The 21,853-nt window shown below is 44.8% G+C and overlaps 1 protein-coding gene across 4 annotated transcripts in view; it reads left to right on the top strand.

Moving 5' to 3' along the window:
• The first annotated feature begins 5,052 nt into the window (after nt 1–5,052).
• aldh1l2 (aldehyde dehydrogenase 1 family, member L2) overlaps nt 5,053–21,853 on the top strand; it is a 116,041-nt gene continuing 99,240 nt past the window's right edge. For 3 of the 4 annotated variants that reach the window (XM_041202816.1, XM_041202815.1, XM_041202817.1), the window contains exons 1-3: nt 5,053–5,182; nt 6,228–6,363; nt 10,806–11,040. In XM_041202816.1, the coding sequence (XP_041058750.1) occupies nt 5,135–5,182; nt 6,228–6,363; nt 10,806–11,040 (419 nt within the window). In that variant the 5' untranslated portion in view covers nt 5,053–5,134. Of the gene's footprint in view, nt 5,183–6,227; nt 6,364–8,588; nt 8,709–10,805; nt 11,041–21,853 lie in introns of those variants that run through there. The other variant, XM_041202818.1, reaches the window with a different exon arrangement.

Raw genomic sequence — 21,853 nt, 5'->3', positions numbered from 1 at the left:
CCTCCAGTTTGCATTGGGAGCAACGAATGCAGTAGACTAAATTGAGGGAAGTACCAGTGAAATGCTGCTTCACTTGAAAGGAGTGTTTGGGCCCTTGGACGGGGAAGTAAAGGGGCAGGTGTTGCACCTTCTGCGGTTGCATGGGAATGTGCTGTGAGAGGGGGTTGAGGTGTAGGGGGTGATGGAGGAGGGGACCAGAGTGTCCCCGGAGGGAACGATCCCTGTGGAATGCTGCCGGGGGGGGTGAGGGAAGATGTGTTTGGTGGTGGCATCATGCTGGAGTTGGCGGAAATGGCGGAGGATGATCCTTTGAATGCAGAGGCTGGTGGGGTGATAAGTGAGGACAAGGGGGACCCTATCATGTTTCTGGGAGGGAGAGGAAGGTGTGAGGGCAGATGCGCAGGAGATGGGCCGGACACGGTTGAAGGCCCTGTCAACCACCCTGGGTGGAAAACCTCGGTTAAGGAAGAGAGAAGACATTTCAGAGGAACTGTTTTTGAAAGTGGCATCATCAGAACATTGCGACGGAGGTGAAGGAACTGAGAGAATGGGATGAAGTCCTTACAGGAAGCGGGGTGTGAGGAACTTTGGTCGAGGTAGCTGTGGGAGTCCGTAGGCTTGTAATGGACATTGGTGGACAGCCTATCACCAGAAATTGAGACAGAGAGGTCAAGGAAGGGAAGGGAAGTGTCAAGAGATGGACCATGTGAAAATGATGGAGGGTTGGAAATTGGAAACAAAATTAATAAATTTTTCCAGGTCCAGACGAGAGCATGAAGCAGCACCGAAGTAATCATCGACGTACTGGAGAAAGAGTTGTGGGAGGGGGCCGGAGTAGGACTGGAACAAGGAATGTTCCACATACTCTATAAAGAGACAGCCATACCTGGGGCCCATGCAGGTACCCATAGCCACAGCTTTTATTTGGAGGATTTGAGAGGAGTTTAAGGAGAAATTGTTCAGTGTGAGAACAAGTTCAGCCAGACGGAGGAGAGTAGTGGTGGATGGGGATTGTTCGGGCCTCTGTCCGAGGAAGAAGCGGAGAGCCATCAGACCATCCCGGTGGGGGATGGAGGTGTAGAGGGATTGGACGTCCATGATGAAGGGGAGACGGATGTAGGTGGGAAGGGACTGGACAAGGGGAGAGAGAATGATTAAGATATTAAGATAGCAAGAAATGAGTTCTGTGGGGCAGAAACAGGCTGACATGATCGGTCTGCCGGGACAGTCCTGTTTGTGGAATTTGGGTGGGAGGTAGACGTGGGCCGAGGTTGGGAGACTATGAGGTTGCAAGCTGTGGAAGGAAGATTCTCCAGCGGAGATGATGTCAGTAACAGTCCTGGAAACAATGGCTTGATGTTCAGTGGTGGGGTCATGGTCCAGTGGGAGGTAGGAGGAAGTGTCTGCGAGTTGACGCTCAGTCTCTGCGAGGTAGAGGTCAGTGCACCAGACAACAACAGCACCACCCTTGTCAGCGGGTTTGATGGCAATGTCAGGTTTGGACCTGAGAGAACGGAGTGCAGCAAGTTCAGAGAGAGACAGGTGGGTGAGAAGAGCAGAGAAATTGAGACGACTAATGTCACGCCGACCGTTCTCAATGAATAGATCAAGAGAAGGTAAGAATCCAGAGGGAGGGGTCCAGGTGGAGGGAGAATATTGGAGGTGGGTAAAAGGATCCGTTGAATAGGGAGAGGACTCCTGCCCAAAGAAGTGACCACGGAGATAAAGGTGGCGGAAGAAGAGTTCAGCATCGTGCTAAGCCCGAAATTCATTGAGATGAGGGCGTAAGGGTATGAAACTAAGTCCTTTGCTGAGCACTGAACGTTCAGGGTCGGAGAGGGGAAGGTCAGGGGGTATGGTGAATACATGGCCGGGGCTGGGATTGGAAGACGGGATGGGGACAGAGGGACAGGCAGGGGTGGAGAGTCCTGGATGGGTGTTGGTGTCGATGAGTTGTTGGAGCTTGCGTATGAACACACTCAACCTCTCCCTCCAGCAGCACCACCTCACCCTTTTTCAAAGCTGCCCGTGTCCCCAGTTTCATTTTATTCTTCAGCTCATCCGAACCCTCAACAAGAAACTTTGTCTCTTTCTTTCAGATGCAAAGGAAAGCAAGCTCCAACAACTCATTGACACCAACACCCATTCAGTATCCTCCACCTCTGCCTGTCCCTCTGTCCCCATCCTGCCTTCCAATCTCAGCCTCGGCCGTGTGTTCACCATAGCCTCTGACATTCCCCTCTCTGACACTGAATGTTCAGTGATCAGCAAAGGACTTAATTTCATACCCTTACGCCCTCATCTCAATGAATTTCGGGCTCGGCACGATGCTGAACTCTTCTTCCGCCACCTTCGTCTCCGTGTTCACTTCATTGGGCAGGAGTCCTCTCCCCATTCAACGGGTCCTTTTACCCACCTCCAATATTCTCCCTCCATCTGGACTCCTCTCTCTGGATTCTTACCTTCTCTTGATCTTTTCATTGAGAAGTGTTGGCATGACATTAGTTACCTCGATTTCTCTGCTCCTCTCACCCACTCTAACCTGTCTCTCTCTGAACTTGCTGCAATCCATTCTCTCAGGTCCAACCCTGACATTGTCATCAAACCTGCTGACAAGGGTGGTGCTGTTGTTGTCTGGCGCACTGACCTCTACCTTGCAGAGGCTGAGCGTCAACTCACAGACACTTCCTCCTACCTCCCACTGGACCATGACCCCACCACTGAACATCAAGCCGTTGTTTCCAGGACTGTTACTGACATCATCTCCTCGGGAGAATCTTCCTGCCACAGCTTGCAACCTCATAGTCTCCCAACCTCGGACGGCCCGCTTCTACCTCCCACTCAAAATCCACAAACAGGACTGTCCCAGCAGACTGATCATGTCAGCCTGTTTCTGCCCCACAGAACTCATTTCTTGCTATCTTGACTCCATTCTCTCTCCCCTTGTCCAGTTCCTTCCCACCTAAATCCGTGATTCTTCTGACACCCTACATCATATCAATAATTTCCAGTTCCCTGGCCTGAACCGCCTCCCCTTCATCATGGACGTCCAATCCCTCTACACCTCCATCCCCCACCGGGATGGTCTGATGGCTCTCCGCTTCTTCCTCGGACAGAGGCCCGAACAATCCCCATCCACCACTACTCTCCTCCGTCTGGCTGAACTTGTTCTCACACTGAACAATTTCTCCTTAAACTCCTCTCAAATCCTCCAAATAAAAGCTGTGGCTATGGGTACCTGCATGGGCCCCAGGTATGGCTGTCTCTTTATAGAGTATGTGGAACATTCCTTGTTCCAGTCCTACTCCGGCCCCCTCCCACAACTCTTTCTCCAGTACGTCGATGATTACTTCGGTGCTGCTTCATGCTCTCGTCTGGACCTGGAAAAATTTATTAATTTTGTTTCCAATTTCCAACCCTCCATCATTTTCACATGGTCCATCTCCTGACACTTCCCTTCCCTTCCTTGACCTCTCTGTCTCAATTTCTGGTGATAGACTGTCCACCAATATCCATTACAAGCCTACCAACTCCCACAGCTACCTCAACCAAAGCTCCTCACACCCCGCTTCCTGTAAGGACTCCATCCCATTCTCTCAGTTCCTTCGCCTCCGTCGCATCTGTTCTCATGCTGCTACCTTCAAAAACAGTTCCTCTGAAATATCCTCCTTCTTCCTTAACCGAGGTTTTCCACCCACGGTGGTTGTCAGGGCCTTCAACCGTGTCCGGCCCATCTCCAACGCATCTGCCCTCACACCTTCCTCTCCCTCCCAGAAACATGATGGGGTCCCCCTTGTCCTCACCTATCACACCACCAGCCTCCGCGTTCAAAGGATCATCCTCCGCCATTTCCGCCAACTCCAGCATGATGCCACCACCAAACACATCTTCCTTTCACCCCCCCCCGGCGGCATTCCGCAGGGATCGTTCCCTCCGGGGACACTCTGGTTCCCTCTTCCATCACCCCCTATACCTCAACCCCCTCCCACAGCACATTCCCATGCAGCCGCAGAAGGTGCAACACCTACCCCTTTACTTCCCCTCTCCTCACCGTCCAAGGGCCCAAACACTCCTTTCAAGTGAAGCAGCATTTCACTTGCACTTCCCTCAATTTAGTCTACTGCATTCGTTGCTCCCAATGCGATTTCCTCTACACTGGAGAGACCAAACGCAGACTGGGTGACCACTTTGCAGAACACCTTCGGTCTGTCCGCAAGCATTACCCAGACCTCCCTGTCGCTTTCCATTTCAACACTCCACCCTGCTCTCATGCCCACATGTCCGTCCTTGGCTTGCTGCATTGTTCCAGTGAAGCTCAACGCAAACTGGAGGAACAGCACCTCATCTTCCGATTAGGCACTTTACAACCTTCCAGACTGAATATTGAGTTAAACAATTTTAAATCATGAACTCTCTCCTCCATATCCACCCCCTTTTTTCCAATATTTTATATAGATTTTTCTTTTCCCACCTATTTCCATTATTTTTAAATGTATTCCCATCCATTGTTTTATCTCTACCTTTTAGCCTTTTCTTTTATTCCTTCATGCCACCCCTCCCCCACTAGGGCTATCTGTACCTTGCTTGTCCTGCTTTCTACCCTTAATTAGCACATTCCTTAGATAATATCACCACCTTCAACACCTTTTGTCTGTGACATCTTTTGGTTATCTCCACTTGCCCTCTATCCAGCTCTACTTGTCCACCCCCCCCCCCCTTAAACCAGCTTATATTTCACCTCTTTTCTATTTTTACTCATTTCTGTTGAAGAGTCATTCGAACTCGAAACGTTAACTGTGTTCCTCTCCGCAGATGCTGCCAAACCTGCTGAGTTTTTCCAGATATTTTTGCTTTTGCATAAAAGTTAACAATCAGTCCCAGACAACAGGTCGTCGGAGCACTGAATCCTGGAGCAGCTTTTATACAGTAGGGAGTGGGGGCGGGGCCTGTTTATATAGCGACCAGTTTGTAATAGGCTGTCCAGAGGGCGTGGATCCGTGCACGCATTGCGTCTGGCTCCGGAGAGCGCGCACGCAAGACATCTGGCTCGGGAACGCGCGGCAGGTGCTGTCAGATTCGGGCTCGGTTGAGACTCCTGCTCTGCGCTCCGATTCCGAACCCAATCCCGGGCACCATGCTGTGGGCCGCCAGCCAGGCTGTCAGGAGATTCTCCACCACGGCGGTGAGAAGCCGTTAGGGCGAAGAAGGGATGAGTGGATCCGGGAGGGGTCAGCTGGGGACCGGGGACCCGCACGGATCCCCGTGGCAGCGGATCAGAGAGACAGTTTCTCCCTGTCCCCCGTCGCCCCCGGGGATACCTCCCCCGCGATGTCTCCCCCGTGATATCTCTTCCTGCTTGTTCCCGGGGAGTCTCTTCACCCCCACCCCACCCCAGGGCTTCTCCAGACGCTGCCGGGTGGACACGTTGCAGGAGCTGTCAGAGATTGTGTGACAGCCGCTGAGTCGATGCCAACATCAATCGGTCTGCTCCCTCAACCCCTCCAAATCCCCCTCACCGCCCCCCAAATCCCTCCTCGCCCCCCCCCCACCGAGCCCCTGGAGCCCCCCCAAGATCCCTATCACCCCCCAAATTCTCTGTCACCCCCCTAAATCCCCCCTCGTCTCCCCAGATCCCCTCTCACCACCCCTCAAATCCCACCTCGCCCCCAAATCCCCCCTTGCCCTCCTCAAAGCTCCCCCAAATCCCTCCAAATCCAGCCCCAACCCATCCAAATCCTGCCCCAACCCCTCCAAATCCTGCCCCAACCCTCTAAATTCTGCCCAACCCCTCCAGATTCCGTCTCAACGCCTGCAAATCCCTGCCAACCCCTGCAAATCCCTGCCAACCCCTCCAACTCCCTCGTCAATCCCCCTCACCCTCAAATCCCCCTCAACTTCCCTAAATCCCACCTCAACCCCCCCAAATTCTCCCTCAACCCTCCCAATGCTTTTCCCATCTCACCCCTCTACTCTCTGCTCCCCAACCCCCCCACCCCACCCCTATCCTCCTTCACCCCAGCCCCCCTTCACCCCCACCCCAGCACCCCCTCTCCAACCCCACCACTCCCCCCCAGCCCCCCTCTCCATTCGCACCCCAGGCCCCCCTCTTCACCCCCACCCCAGGCCCCCGCCCTCTCCACCCCCACTCCACCACCACCAACCCCCCATCACCCCTCTCCACTCTGAATTTACTGTGCTTTAACCTGGTTCTGCTTCTGTTTTAATAGGCCCGTTACCTAAATGTAGCTTTAATCGGCCAGAGTCTGTTCGGGCAGGAGGTTTACAGTAACCTGCGGAAACAAGGACACAAGGTTGTGGGAGTGTTTACAGTCCCAGACCGGGATGGGAAGGCTGATCCTCTGGGTGAGTGTAGCCATCGGTGACCATTAATCTGCTGTAAGAACTGACACCTGTTTTCTTCACTAAAATCTTAGAATTGGCGGATTTTATGTTTTTTTAAAACCCAATTATTTTTAAAAGCTTTGTGGATTTTCACATTAAGCTCACTGCACTTGTTCACTAAAAAGATATTTTGCTCAGACTAGTTTTGAATTTGTTCTCCTTCAAGTGCAGGATGCATTCTTTTGTTTTTCTGTTCTGGACAGGATGAAAAAGTTTGATCCATGTTATCTGTAAAATTAAAAAAAGCACAAGTTAAAATTAAATACTACCTTTAATGTAATAAAATATCCTATGCTGCTTCAGCAATATAAAGCAGAATTAGATATGAGGAGATACTTGGGCAAATGACCAAAAGCTTGGTCAAATAGGTAAGTTTTTAGGCGTGTCTTAAAGGAGCAAAGGGAGAGAGAGGTCTTCACCTCTCTATAAGTATAGGGTGGGAATTCCAGAGCATGAGACATAGGCAGCTGAAGGCAGTGGAGGAGCAGTTAAAATCAGGGATCCTCAAGAGGCCAAAATTAGATGAGCGCAGATGACCCGGAGGGTTGTGGGGCTAGATTACAGACATAGGGAGACGTCCTGCTCAGCGATCTTATTACCTCTCAACCTCCCCCTTTTCTGTTAGCATATGCCCACTTTGCATAATTACTCCTCATAATTCAGTTTCTCCATCCTCTCAGCCTTTCTGTTTGTTTTGTTCTGTTCTATATCTTTCAATAATTGCAATATCCTTTTGTACTCTGATGTCTAGAATTGTACACAATATTCCAAGTACGGTCACAGTAATGTTTTATAAAATGACAGGATTACCTCACTATTTTGGCTCAGTATTGACTTTTCAACAAATTCAAACATCTGATTTACCCTAGCCACTGCCAAGTGTTGTTGCAATAGCTACAATTTGTTGTCTATCAGGGCCTCCAGATCTCCCCATGTCTTGTCATTTACTCTGTGCATTATGTTATTTCCATTAAAGTAATGGTCTATTCCCAGATTTCTGGTTCCCATGTGACATACTTTGCATTTCTTCATACTTGGTTCCATTTGCTGCCCAATTCACTGATGTATCTAAATCCTGCTGTAGTTTATCATGTTCAGCTTTGCAGTCTTTCATTAGCCTTGTATCATACATTTGCCCACTGTGCTTGTGATTCCTCACTCCAGTAAATAATTATATGAATTATTACAGGCTGTTTTTGAAGAAATAACTCCATTGTCAGCCCAGGTCTTAAAAAACAGCATCTTTATTCTAAAACAAATGGCTCCCACTGTTTAAACCAGTAACTTTTCCTTCTAGCTTGAATTCTCCCCGGGTTGTCCACACGACGTTTTATATAGGCTGAGACATTTAAACTTGAGGTAGTGCAAACTGACAATATCACTACCATTCACTTACCACTAACCATCTGACAATGTCGAGGCTGCCTTAATTTCTTAAAGGGACTGTTAAATTTTGGGATGCAAGTTAAACGGGTACATTGTCAAGGATAGCTAATGTATTGATCTTTTTGGTTTGCCTAGACTTTCTACTCATAAAGGAAGACCAGGCGAGGTATCTTGCTCTTGTTAACTGGTTAACTTTTCCCAACTAATCAGCCTAGTTGCCAGTGGAATTTGTGAGATGATGTTTTTTTAAAATAGATTAAATGTTGAACAGTAGAGTTCTATATGATTAGCAGTTTTGTGGGAAAACATTTTTTATTCATTCATAGGATGTGGGCATCGCTGGCTAGGCCAGTATTTATTGCCTATCCTAATTGCCCTTGTTCAGAGGGAATTTAAGAGTCAACCACATTGCTGTGGGTCTGGAGTAAGGAATGCAGATTCCTCCCCTAAAGGACATTAGTGAACCAGATGGGCTTTTACAACAATCAACAATGGTTTCATGGTCATCATTAGACTTTTAATTCCAGATTTTTATTGAATTCAAATTCCACCATCTGCTGTGGCGGGATTCAAACCCGGGTCCCCAGAGCATTACCCTGGGCCTCTAGATTACTAGCCCAGTGACAAAATCACTATGCCATTGCCTCCCCATGTCTTGTCATAGTAAGTCACCCCACTTAACGCTGTTTTGTTTTAACTTTGTTTGTTCTTTAGGATTTTGTCATTATTTTCAGTTTGTACTCTGGCCCTACTGCCTTGTGCTGCATTCTGATCAGGCTAATAACATGTTTTAATGCCAGAGCTGCTGCTGCCATTACCAGACACCAAGTTTGCGGGGAGAGAGAGCGAGGCCCGAGATCCAGGAGCAGGAGCATAGGGCAGGGACGGGAAGCTGCCGGCCGCTGATCGGGTGGTGAAGTGTGAGTAACCCTGGTGGGGGAGGGGGGGGCGGTGGTGGGAGGGAATGGCCTCCCCCACACCATCCGCAGCCACCCCCAGCTCTATCCACGACTCCTCAACCACCCCCACCACCGGCTCCATCCATATTCCCCCTCCTCCCTGGCTCCATCCGCAGCCTCCTCCACTCCATCCGCAGCCAACCCCCAGCTCCATCCATGGCTCCTCACCCCCCCACCAACCCATCCAAATTTCCCCCCTCCCCGGCTCCATTCACAGCCAGTTCATGGCCCACCACCACCAACCCCATCCACCAGCTCCATTCAGGCTCCATCCATGGCCCCTCCCCAGCTCCATCCACTCCCTGCCCCACGCCCCCCAGTAATTTCCACTGGCTCTATCTGCAAGATAATAACCCTACAGCAGAAAAGTGACTGAACTATAGTGAACTGAGACTGAACCCTAGATAGCAAAAGTTAATCATTGCTTAAATAGATACCTTTTGTTTCCTGTTCGAATCCTGCAGCCAGGGATTCATGTGCTCTCCAAAGTGAGTGATGCCAATACTGGTAATTTTTATATTTTGAATATTACAGGTTAGGTATCAGCTATTGCAGTAATTTCTGGAGGAAAGCCTTTATATCAACCCCATTCTGACCAGATTGTTGGAGTAGCTTTGCCTACATCCACCAGGAAGTGTGCTGAAGCTAGACGTTTATCACAGTTAACAGTTGTAAAGATTGTCTGATGTCTTGGGGTGAGTGCTTGACCGATCCCCCCAGTAAGGGCGGGGGGAGTTCTTGATTGATGCCCCCCAGTGAGAGGAGAGTGATTGATCTTCCTTTAAGATGAGACGGCCTGTACATGCTGGCGCTTTAGGCTATTGTGACCAAAGCCGCTTTGATGAAGTACCCGAGGACAGCTGGTTTTCTATAGAATCTGTTGCATTGGTGTGGATAACATCATCAGGAGGTTCCCATCCCTGAGCCTGGTACTGATTCACAGAACCTGGGGCTCCATTGAGAAGTTGAAGCTCTGGCTAGAAGTTCTGTCTTTGCAACCTTGTTATGCCTTGTGTTTTGGTTTGGTTTGTTTTGGTTCTGGTTTAACAGGATGACATAACGAGTTGGTGCTATGTACTGTGAGAACAATTGGCTCATATTTCACAATGCCTCTCAGCAACATACTTTTGGGAAAGTGTGGCATTCAGAGGCTTTTGAAGTTTGTTTATAATGAAGGCAATAACCCAAAGGGTTGGGCGTGATTTGGGATGGGTGGCCCTTAGGTCCCAGAATTAATTCACCCCACTTTGATTGTTGGCAAGAGGTCTGGTCAGGATTTGTCAGTTTTCTTTTTCACCATAATATCACAATGTGTTTACTATTCATGCTTTGGAAAAAGCATGGCACATGTATTGGTAGACCTGAAACAGGTCCTCAGCTGTATACATGTCTTTGGCTAATGTGGCCCTCAGAGCTGCACTCTTTCTCTCAAAGCTGCACTAAAAAATGTGAAGCATTTTTAGCCATCAATGTTTAATGTGGAGAGAACAAATAGTGGGAATATCCTGACTGGAATCTTTATAGAAAAGGTTATGGGACACAAGGTTAATGAAGTGTTTTGCATAGAAAAATAACATTACAATTTCCAAACGATTCATTAAATCACTGCAGTGAAATGAAATGTCACTAGAATAGTGGCTGCAGATTGATTCATAGTTTTATCCCCTGTTACAATTCAAAAGAAACCGGCAGCAGTTTTAATCTTGTTTCTTCATTGGATGAGGATGAAAATCATTGTTTGAGATCATTGATCTGTCAGTGCATTCATTGTGAATTATATCTGTGGATCTAGCCTTTGTATTTTTTCCCACAGTCAGGAAACATTGGCCATAGTAAAGGTATAGGTACTGTGCATTAGTTTATCCTCTTCCAATTTCAATTAATAAATGGTAACCTATCTACTGAAAGACAAATGGAATGTTTGATTTGGGTTGGGGGGGGGGAGGTTGGCGTCGGGGGAAGGACGGGGTGTAGGTGAAAATAGACTTTGGGGAAAAAAGACATAAAGGTCAATATATCATAAGCTTATGGTTGTCGTAACTTTATTTTTTTCCTCAGCTGTTGCAGCAGAGAAGGATGGGACACCAGTATTTAAGTTTCCCAAATGGAGGCTGAAGGGAAAACCTATTGTTGATGTTGTTGAGGCCTATAAATCGGTTGGAGCAGAACTAAATGTGCTCCCGTTCTGCAGTCAGTTTATCCCTATGGATGTTATTAATCACCCGAGGCATGGATCGATAATCTACCACCCATCACTACTTCCTCGTCACAGAGGTGCTGCTGCTATAAACTGGTGAGAATTAGTGCTCCACAAGACACTGATATTGACTGTTGTGGTACACTCCAAATTGTGTATTTAGTGAGGATCTGGTATATCTGTAAGAAGCTTATTACAAGGAAGAAATTGAGAGTTTTTAAGTATTAATTTGATTTGCTCTGGATGTTATAAATCCTCTTGTGGTCTTTCTAATTTTGGATTTATATTTTAACCGACTCAATATCCACTGATTCTTCACTAAATTCCTGACATCTATTATTAGATTCTTTCTCCCACCCAACGATTTAAGAAGACCTACCTGCTTTTTGTTTTTGCTGGAAGATGAGGGTGAGTGATTTTAAGGAAGTAAGTTTTATTGCTGAAAAGAGAGACATGTTGCTGAAGCTTAATGTATTACACTCATGAGGCAAACACAAGAATACCAAATTTCAAATAATCATGACAATTTATACCATAGGCAAAAAGGGGTGCTGATTGTGCATGCAAAACCCAAAACAAAACATCTGCTATTAGATGTGATTATGTGATTGGGTCGCACTTGCTGAACAATCCTGAGTGCGCTATAGCCACACTAACAACCAATTTAAGATAATCACTTGAGCTCATAACATGGCTCATTTACACTTACTAGCAGTGACTTGCATTCATATGCAGGGACCCATTTTCTGAAAGCATAAGGAATATGTTCAAGGCTAGCACCTTTTTTGAATTACCCAGAAGCATGGAGCACCTATAGTTCCCTGTAGCTATCACTATGGCAATGCCTCAGCCAACCAGAGTTGACTTGTCAACCAATCAGCACCCTTTTTTCCTGAAGTATAAATTGGTGTGATTGTTTGAAATTTGGCACTCTTTCATTTGCCCTGATGAGTGCAAGATGAAAAACTTGAGCAACATGTCTCTTTTTTCAGCAATATTCATGTTCTGTACTACCAAGTGACTGGAAGTAAGTTTTGCTAAATTCAGAAATGGGCAGTGTCGCGGCCTTGAGATAAGTGAGATTTTCCCCCTTAATAACTGTGTGAAACAAATGGAGTTTGATTCTTGAGAATTTGGTGATAGTGGGAATTCATGTTAACATAGCTATGTTTTTAAGTTGCATAAAGAGAGGACAGTGCATCAATCCCTTGTGATGTATGTGTGCGCTATGTGGGCCATTGTGGACCCAGGAGCAACACAAGTGCTGGAAAATGGATTCTCTGATAGCGGACCTCTCTGCTTTGAGAAGCAAATGGCTGTACTCTCCAGTATCATAGAGGTTGTGAGATCTCCAACTCAAACTTTGTACAATGATGCAGTGTACTTTCAGGCGTTAGTAACACACCTGTCCAATAGGCACATGGTGTTTCTTAAGTGTGAGGTGGGCCGTAACCCAGAGGAGGGTGGTCCTGAACAACATGCCATATCCAGTAGGTGAGAAACAGGTAGAATAGACACTGGTAGTTGTGTGTATTCTGTAGTTGGGGATAACGGTGGCCTTTGAACGTGTGACCTTGAGACCAGAATGTTGTTGCCTCGCTGGTGTCTGGGTGAAGGTAAAAGCTCTGAAAAAGGAGAGAGAATGCAAAACGTCATTGTTTATGACATGGAGGGACAAGGGGGAGTCAGGCAAGAGATTGATAAACAAGAGTTGAAGGCAGGAGTCTTTTGATTAGTTCATGTGCCACTTATTGGATTGAGAGCAGAATTAGGAAAGTTAGTGCATAGTTGCAGGGTTAATGTGAAGTCTTCCTTCCTACATGTTTGGAACGATGAAGCAAGGCCTGGAATAAAGGAAGGCTGCACCGAAAGGATGGTCTTAGCCTGAACCAAAATGCTGCCAGTGTTCTTTTGGAGAGGGTAAACAGAGAAGTGGAAAAAAATTTTAAACTAATATAACTGGTTACGTTACTGGACTAATAATCCAGTGAATGTGAGTTCTAATCTCACGGTGACAAATTGAGAATTTGAATTCTGCTTATTTTTTTAAGTCGGGAAATTGAAGCTAGAACCAGCAAAAGTGATCATAAAGCTGTTTGATTGTCATTAAAAACCCAACTGATTCACAAATGTCCTTTAGGAAAGGAAAGCTGCATCCCTACCTGGTCTGGTCTGCATGTGACTCCAGTCCTCTGCCCATGTGGTTGAAGTGATCTGGCAAACCCCTCAGTTGTATTAAACCACTACCTTCTCAAGGTAACCAGGGATGGGAAACAAATGGCAGCCTTGCCAGAAGACATCCACATTCTGAAAAGGGTGGGTGCTTCCAAAAATTGCAGTTGAAGCTGAAGGCTTTAGTTGAAATTATTATCAAAGTGAAAGGGCTATGAGATGGTCAGATAAAAGTTGTTGTACAAAAGGCATAGTTATCAAAAATATTAAATGGGAATAAACATTAACTATTGTGCATTGGGTTGTAGAAGGACGAAAGTTATCAAAAGAAAATGAGAAAACACAGAGTCTATTGTCCTGTATTGAGCGTTTGAAAAAGCCTTTGAAAATGTCTTTAACTCGGTTCTTAAATGGGTATTCATCTCCCTGTCTATTTTCAATTAGCATATTTTAAACTGATCATTTCTGGGAGTTTTCTACATATCTGATAATGACATTGTACTCTTGAATTGCTACATTCACTCAGTTAGACCTGCTAATACATATTTTATCCATGTCAGTCTTCAAAGATTTTGATTGTTTTACCTCTTTTTTTCTTTCCAGTGAAAGTGAGCTCAGTGCTGTGAGTCTCTGAATAATCTAGAAATCTGCATCCAAAATCCTTTTTATTGCTCTTCTGTGAACTGTTCCCTGCACGTGAAACTTTTTTTTGAAATGTTATGCAATATACATGGTTAAGATAATTGTTCCACAGTTTCTATTTAAATTTATTATATGCCTATTTATGCCCAAATCAATGCTTAACCATATGAAAATGAAAATGCGTTCCTTAACATTATGGCTTAATTTATCGAGGCCTCTTTTGAAAGCTTGTCATATCTGTTACATACTCTAACATAGTATGGGTATATAGTTTGCTTTTACAGAAACAACCTCTGTATTATTAGCAATTGTAAGTTTAGAGTAGATCCTCCTCAGTTTATTAGACTTTTCAGGCAGCCTTTTCACCAGCTAACTTCAAGATTCATATTTGCCAACTCATTTCAATCCAGTTAGCTCATTTGCCAATAATTTCATTAACCTTACTCTTCAGTTGATTTCATGGAAGTTTATCCAATGTTTTCTGAAAATCCAAGTAAATACCACCCAGTGATTTCATTGTCTTCAGAGAATTCCAATTCAAAAACTATGCCAATTGCACGTGGTGCTCTTTAAACAGTAGTGGTATCCTGTAAGAGTCTTCCATCATTTCTCCAATGCCGGTATTAGATCCATCAGTTTGTTTAATCCATATGTGTCTTGCTCTTTTTTGACTATTGAATAACACTGGACGACTTCCAGCCCTCAGGGGTGAGCCTGTGTTTGTGAAGCTGCTGAAGATACTGACTGTAGCCTTGCCTATTTCCTTACCTGGATCATGGAGTCTTGGTTCAGGTGTTCTGTACGTATTCAGATTCATGAAATTTTACAACACTAAAGCAGATCTTATTACACCTGTGCCCATTGTCAGAAAATAGTCAATTTGGTTCCATTCTCCTGCCCTTTTCACATCCTCCTCCTCCAAAGGGACACTAGAAAAAAAGACTTGCATTTATATAGCACTTTTCACAACCATAAACATCACATAGCACTTAACAGCCAATGAAATACTTTTGAAGTGTATTCCCTGGTTATGGAATGGGAAAATAGACTAAGCTTCCACTGGCTGATACTTGTTGGAATGTATATGCATACATATGGGGCAAGAACTTAAGTGGACCAGCCACATAAATACTGTGGCTCTGCCCCTCTACCGCGGCTATGTTCACAGCCAGGTGGCCCTGGAGAGGGAGCACATGATGTCCACCGGTACGCTAGAGGTCTTCTGCGATTGGTGGGCACGCCAATTGGTGCATCATCACCCCCGGAAATGACATTTGGATTTAATTTTGTAAGTTTCCTTTCATGTTTTTGTCACCCCCTCTGATCTATTGATTTTCAGTTTAATTTGTCAATTATTGTTTCTTAAAATAATAAATACTGTGGCTACAAAGCAAGACTGACAAGGGAGTCAGAGGGTATAGGGAATAGACAGGAAAGCGGAGGTCACAATCAGATCAACTGCGATCTTATCAAATGGCAGCGCAGACTCAAGGGGCCTACTCCTGCTCCTAATTTGTATGCTCGTATGTAGGTCAGCGGCTGGGAATTCTACAGTGAGTAACACTCCTGCTGACTCTCCAAAGTCTGTCCATCATCTGCAAGGCACCAGTCAGGAGTATGATGGAATACTCTCCATTTGCCTGTTTAAGTGTGGCACCAATATGAGTGAAGGAGCTCAACACCATCCAGGACAAAGCAGCCCACTTGATCAGCACCCCGTCCACCATTTTAAACATTCACTCCCTCCACCACTGATACACAGTGGCAGCAGTGTATACCATCTTCAAGATGCACTGCAGCAACTCACCAAGCCCCCTTCGACAGCATCTTGCAAACCCGCAACCTCTACCACCTAGAAGGACGACAGCATGGAAACACCACCATCTGCCAGACCCCCTCCAAGCCAACACCAACCTAACTTGGAACCATGTCACCATTCCTTCACTGTTGCTGGATCAAAATCCTGAAATGTCACCTCCCCAGCCCAGCTTTACAGTGCTGTGGGTGTACCTACTCCAGATAGACTGCAGCAGTTTAAGAAGGTTCACCAACACCTTCTCAAGGGTCAATTAAGGATGGGCAACATCCAGCACTGCCCATATCCCATGAAAGATTTTTAAAAATTAAGCTCACTGTGAGGTCTCGCAGAGTTAAACAGTCCATCACCACCCAGTCTAGAGGCTCATACGTGAAGAATTGCCATTTGAGTCATATTTTGGAATGCTGCTTTGTAGAATTCCAACTCAACTAGTCATCATCTTGGAGGAAAGGATAGGAACAACTTGGGAGGGCAATCTGCAATGGATTTTCTTTCGGCAACTTTCTATCCTGAAAATCAGTTATTATTATTTCTTAAGTATGGAAATCTGCATAGGCTTCAAATGTTTGCATCATGCACTTAGTGAAATGAGAATTCAAAAACAAAACTGGCAATGTTTGTAAAATCTTCTTCTACAAATTCACCAATACCAATTAGCAGACTTGCTAACCATACCTAATTTCTTGTTTAAATTGTCAAACAACTTGTGTAGACAGGAAGATGCCGATGACGACAATTTTGTTTAAATACTTATGCAGCATTCTTGCTTGTCTCCGCAGGTTATATTTTCACTTTAGTTACCTTGGTGTTGGTCCAGGATTACCAGAGGTGCAGCATGAATATGACGACAAGGCATATGCAGCATATCCCTCAGAGATGAAGGATCTTGACCACGCATGAATTTGTGTTGTTAGATGGTGCTGGGGCTTTGTACCTGTGGTATGAACGTGGTACAGCAGCCGCAGCAAAGATGTCCTGACCCTTTATAACCCACAAGCATGCGTACACCCATACACATATAAAAATGAGAGCACTTGCCTATGAAACTGTGTGTGTTGGTTTCAGCCAGGGTGCAGTGACACAACCATTGCAGAACTATTTAAATTGGCTAAGGAATAGTGAGTAAAGCAGCCCCTGTTAATCTGCTGACTGCACTGGACAAAAATGAGTAAACATCTCCCATCCAGCTTGGGAATGTTTTGTAGCTCTGTAAACTTTCAGTAATGCCTGAGAGAATGGCATCCAGTGCACTGACTCTCCAAGGCTGTGTTTTTTAAAGGAAAAAGCTATTTCCTATGATTGTTGCAGATTGTTTAAAAGTACTTCAGTGAACTTAATTGCACTTTGTTTCAAAACATAAAAAAGATATTTATCTTTTAGAATTTGGCACAGCTCTAGGTAATATATTGTGTTTTTCATGTTTTCCCTACTTATGCCATTTTTATTTTGTAGTCGTTTGAAACTTACACCACATTGTCTGATTACCCTCCTTGTTGCAGCTTTTTGTTTGTGCAATTTTGTTTTACGTACTTTTGCTACTTTCAACCATAATTCCAAATTTTGTTCGAACTTTACACCAGTGAAGATTAATGTGGTTTTTCCTACCTCTGAGAAGCTTTCCAAAACTTGGGCTTTTACGTAGCCTTTTAACTTGTCAATTGCTTTTTCAATATTTAGGGTTTATAGCAATTTTTGTAGTCAAGGATGGACTAATGGTCCCAATAAGACTTTTTTAGATTGATAGTATCATTGCACATTTACAGTGTCTACCTTTAGGTTCACTCTTTCTCTGTGAGGATATAAACGTGCCCTGGCGACTGTGCTAATGCCACGTTAAAGGAGATGTCTCCACTTGAACAACTAACTTGATTTAATAGTTATTTTGATTGACTGCTATTATTGGTACTGACTACTCCAATCCTGTCCCCAGGCGAGATGAGAGAGGATAGAGTATCAGTTATTGTAGCACTGGAATGCTATTATCTACATGCAAACATTAGGTCATGAAATGTGCCAGGAGGTTTGTGTGCTGTTGAATGCCTGATTGTTAGGGTTATGTGATCAGGGAGGAATATTACCATTGCCTTATCTTCTTTTCACTGAGTACAGACGGCACTAGGGAGTGTAACAGTTGTCTCAATTCAAGATTGCTTCAATGAAACTTTGCTGATGAGCTGGGGCTCAAGGGATACTCCATGAATATCCTCTAAGCTTAGCAAAATTGATGTCTAGTCTAACCTGAGTGTTACTTTCAAGGTCTTTAAGACTGTTGAGAAACTTATTGATTATTTTTGAAGTGGATTGTGGGTTGAGTAAAACCCTTCGAAATACTGAAGTTGATGTCCTGCTTTTTTTTACTGCTGAAACTTGTTTGTTGTTTGTAGACTGAGCTGTATGGTCAGCACGTTATTCTACAGCATTCTGAAATCAAAAGCTTGTGATGGTCATCTGGACTATTCCATCAGCACATACCTGGTTGAAGAACGGGTTTTATCGTTCACCTCTGGCTTGCTATACCAAATTACTGTTAATTTTCTGGCTATTCTGCTGGAGGTCATTCCAGTATTTGTGGATGAGAGCTCTTGTTGCAGCTTGCAGGGTCATGTTTGGAATGGGGCTCGAACCACTGAGTCCAAAGCTGATTCCAATCACCAGTTCACCTTGTCCTTTGACCTGCTCACCATACTGGAGTACTTTGATGTTTTGTCCATGGTGATGTCTGTTCTTGTGTGCAATAGCAATATTGTTTCCAACAGTCTCCTCCTCATTAGCTTCTCCACCCTGATTTCTGTAGTCCTTACTAATGTCTAGTAATGTCATTGCTAAAGTGTCAGCTTTTTCTTGTTTGCACAACTCATGAAGAAGGAGTTGAACCCTCAGCTCTCTGTGCCAAACTGACAGTAAGACTATTGAGCATTTCCAAATAAGTTAACACTATTACTTGCTGCCGATATTTTTATTCTTAATAATTAAGTCTTGAAAATGAAAATGGAAGATGGAAAGTAGTCACTAATGTTTAGCCACTCTTTGCACTTTGGATTTTACTGATTTTAGGAATTACTCAGCATTTGAGATATCTCTCTCTCAGCGGATGTAACATGGGCTCTACTGGAATTAAGGCTGAGTGCTCTGATTGATTGAGAGTGACCTTGATCTGTCTGATGGGGAAATTGTTGATGGGATATCTGAGGATACAAGAGAGATGGAGGATCATATAGAGGAGGAGGCTGGCAGTTGGGAAATTTGTGTTAGGTTGAGGCCTCCTGGTGGTAAATGTGGCCCATTTTCCTAGGTCCTGTTTTTGGCAAGATTGTTAAATCCTGTTCCCTGATGACTGTCGAATTCCTGGAGCTCCAAAATGTAAGTTTTTGATAAATTGTTAATCTAATTTGTAATTATACTTGTCTCACTCCTGTCACAAGTGGTTGGTTCCTCAGGTTTGCATCGCCTAACTCTACCCCTATACTGCCAATATATCCCTACTTTTATTTTATTCTTTGGCATGTTGTCATTACTGCAAGGCCAACATTATTGCCCATCCTAATTACCCTTGAAGGTGGTGGTGAGCTGATTTCTTGACCCGCTGCAGTCCATCTGATGTAGGTACACCCACAGTGCTGGTAAGGAGAGATTCCAGGATTTTGATCCAACAACAGTGAAAGAATGGCAATATAGTTTCAAGTCAGGAATGTTTGTGGCTTGGAGGAGAATTTGCAGGTGTTGATACGAACATTCGAATTAGGAGCAGGAGTAGGCCGCTCGGCCTCTTGAGCCTGCTCTGCCATTCAGTAAGATCATGGCTGATCTGATTGTAACCTCCTGCCTATCTGTGATGGCCTTTAACCCCCTTTCTTATCAAGAATCTATCTAGCTCTGCCTTAAAAATATCCAAAGACTCTGCTTCCACTGCTTCTTGAGGATAAGTTCCAAAAGAGTTCCAAAGACTCATGACCCTCAGAGAAAAAAATTCTCCTCGTCTCTTTCTTAAATGAGCAACCTCTTATTTTTAAACCATGACCCCTAGTTCTAGATTCTCCCACAAGAGGAAACATCCTCTCCACATCCGCCCTGTTAAGACCCCTCAGTATCTTAAAGGTTTCAATCAAGTTACCTTTTACTCTTCTAAACTCCACCGGAGTTTAGAAGATGAGCCTAGTCTGTCCAACCTTTCCTCATAAGACAACCCATCCATTCTTGGTATTAGTCCAGTAAACCTCTCTCAACTGCTTCTAACGCATTTACATCTTTCCTTAAATAAGGAGACCAATACGGCACACAGTATTCCAGATGTGATCTCACCAGTGTCCTGTACAACTGAAGCATAACCTCCCTACTTTTGTATTCAATTCCCCTGGCAATAAGCAATAACATTCCATTAGCTTTCCTAATTTCTTGCTGTACCTGCATAGTAGCCTTTTGTGATTCATGCATTAGGACACCTAGATCCCTCTGACTCTCAGAGCTCTGAAATCTCTCACCATTTAGATAATAAGCTTGTTTATTCATCCTACCAAAATGGACAATTCCACTTTTTCCCACGTTATACTTCATTTGCCAGAACTTTGCCCACTCACTTAACCTAGCTATGTTCCTTTGTAGCCTCCTTATGTCCTCTTCACAATTTACTTTCCTACCTTTGTGTCATCAATTTAGTGATCATACCTTTGGACTCTTTATCCAAATCATTTATATAAACTGTAAAAAGTTGAGGCCCCAGCACTGAACCCTGTGGCACACCGCTCGTTACATCCTGCCAACCAGAAAAAGACCATATATGCCTACCCTGTTCCCTGTTAGCTAGCTAATCTTCTATCCATGTCAATATGTTACCCACACACCATGAGCTTTTATTTTCCGCAATAACCTTTCATGTGGCACTTTATCAAATGTCTTCTAGAAATCTAAGTGCAGTACATCTACCGACTTCTCTTTATCCACTACACATGTGACTCTTTCAAAGGACTCCAATAAATTGGTTAAATATGACTTCCCTTTCATAAAACCATGTTGATTCTGCTTGATTACCTTGAGTTTTTCTAAGTGCCCTGCCATAACATCTTAAATAATAGCTTCTAACATTTTCCCTGTGACACATATTAAACTAACTGGCCTGTGACTTCCTGCTTTCTGACTCCCTTTGTGAATAAAGGAGTTACATTTGTTATTTTCCAATCAAATGGAACCTTCCCGAATCTAGTAAATTCTGGAAAATTTAAACAAAATGCATCAACTATGTCACTAGCCATTTCTTTTAAGACCCTAGGATGAAGTCCATTAGGACCCAGGAATTTGTCAGCCCGCAGCTCCAGCAATTTGCCTAATACCACTTCCCTGGTGATTGTAATTTTCCTGAATTTTTAAAAATTATTCATTCATGGGACGTGGGCTTCGCTGGCTAGGCCAGCATTTATTGCCCATCCCTAATTGCCCTTTGATGTTCTGCTTCTTAATTTGATGCCTAGCTCCTCATACTGACTATGTAAAACCTCCTTCCTTGCCCTACCTCTGTCATTGGTATCTACATGGACCATGATAACTGGATCCTCCCCCTTCCACTGTAAGTTCCTCTCCAGCGCTGGGCAAATGTACCTAAACCTGGCACTGGGCAGACAACACAGCCATTTGGACCCCCGCTCTTTGCTGCAGAGAACAGTGTCAACCCTCCTCGCTACACTATCCCCATGTGTCTGCTACCCTTGTCCTTCTAGGTGGTAGCGATCGTGGATTTGCAAGATGCTGTCGCAGGAAGCTTGATGACACCTCCCATCACTTTGCCAATGATTGAGAGTAGACTGATGGGGTGGTAATTGGGGTTATTGGATTTATCTTGCTTTTGTGGACAGCATGTACCTGGGCAATTATGCAAGTTGCCTGATAGATGCCACTGTTGTTACTGTACTGGAACAATCTGGCTAGGGGTGCAGCTAGTTCAGGAACTCAAGCCTTCAGCACTACTGCCGGGTTGTTGTCAGGGCACATAGCCTTTGCTGTATCCACTGCCTTCAGCTGTTTCTTTATATCATGTGGAGTGAATCTAATTGGTTGAGAACTGGCATCTCTGATGCTGGGATCTCTGGAGGAAGCCGAGATGGATCATCCACTCAGTACTTCTAGCTGAAGATGGCTGCAAATGCTTCAGCCTTGTCATTTGCACTGATGCACTAGGTTGCCCCATCATTGAGAACGGGGATATTTATGGAGCTGCCTCCTCCAGTTAGTTGTTTAATTGTCCACCACCATTTGCGACTGGATGTGGCAGGACTGCAGAGCTTAGAT

Source organism: Carcharodon carcharias, chromosome 13 (assembly GCF_017639515.1).
Source record: "Carcharodon carcharias isolate sCarCar2 chromosome 13, sCarCar2.pri, whole genome shotgun sequence".
Taxonomy (NCBI): Eukaryota; Metazoa; Chordata; class Chondrichthyes; order Lamniformes; family Lamnidae; genus Carcharodon; species Carcharodon carcharias.
Note: the sequence above shows the minus strand (reverse complement) of the source record. Positions and strands in the feature narration are given on the sequence as shown.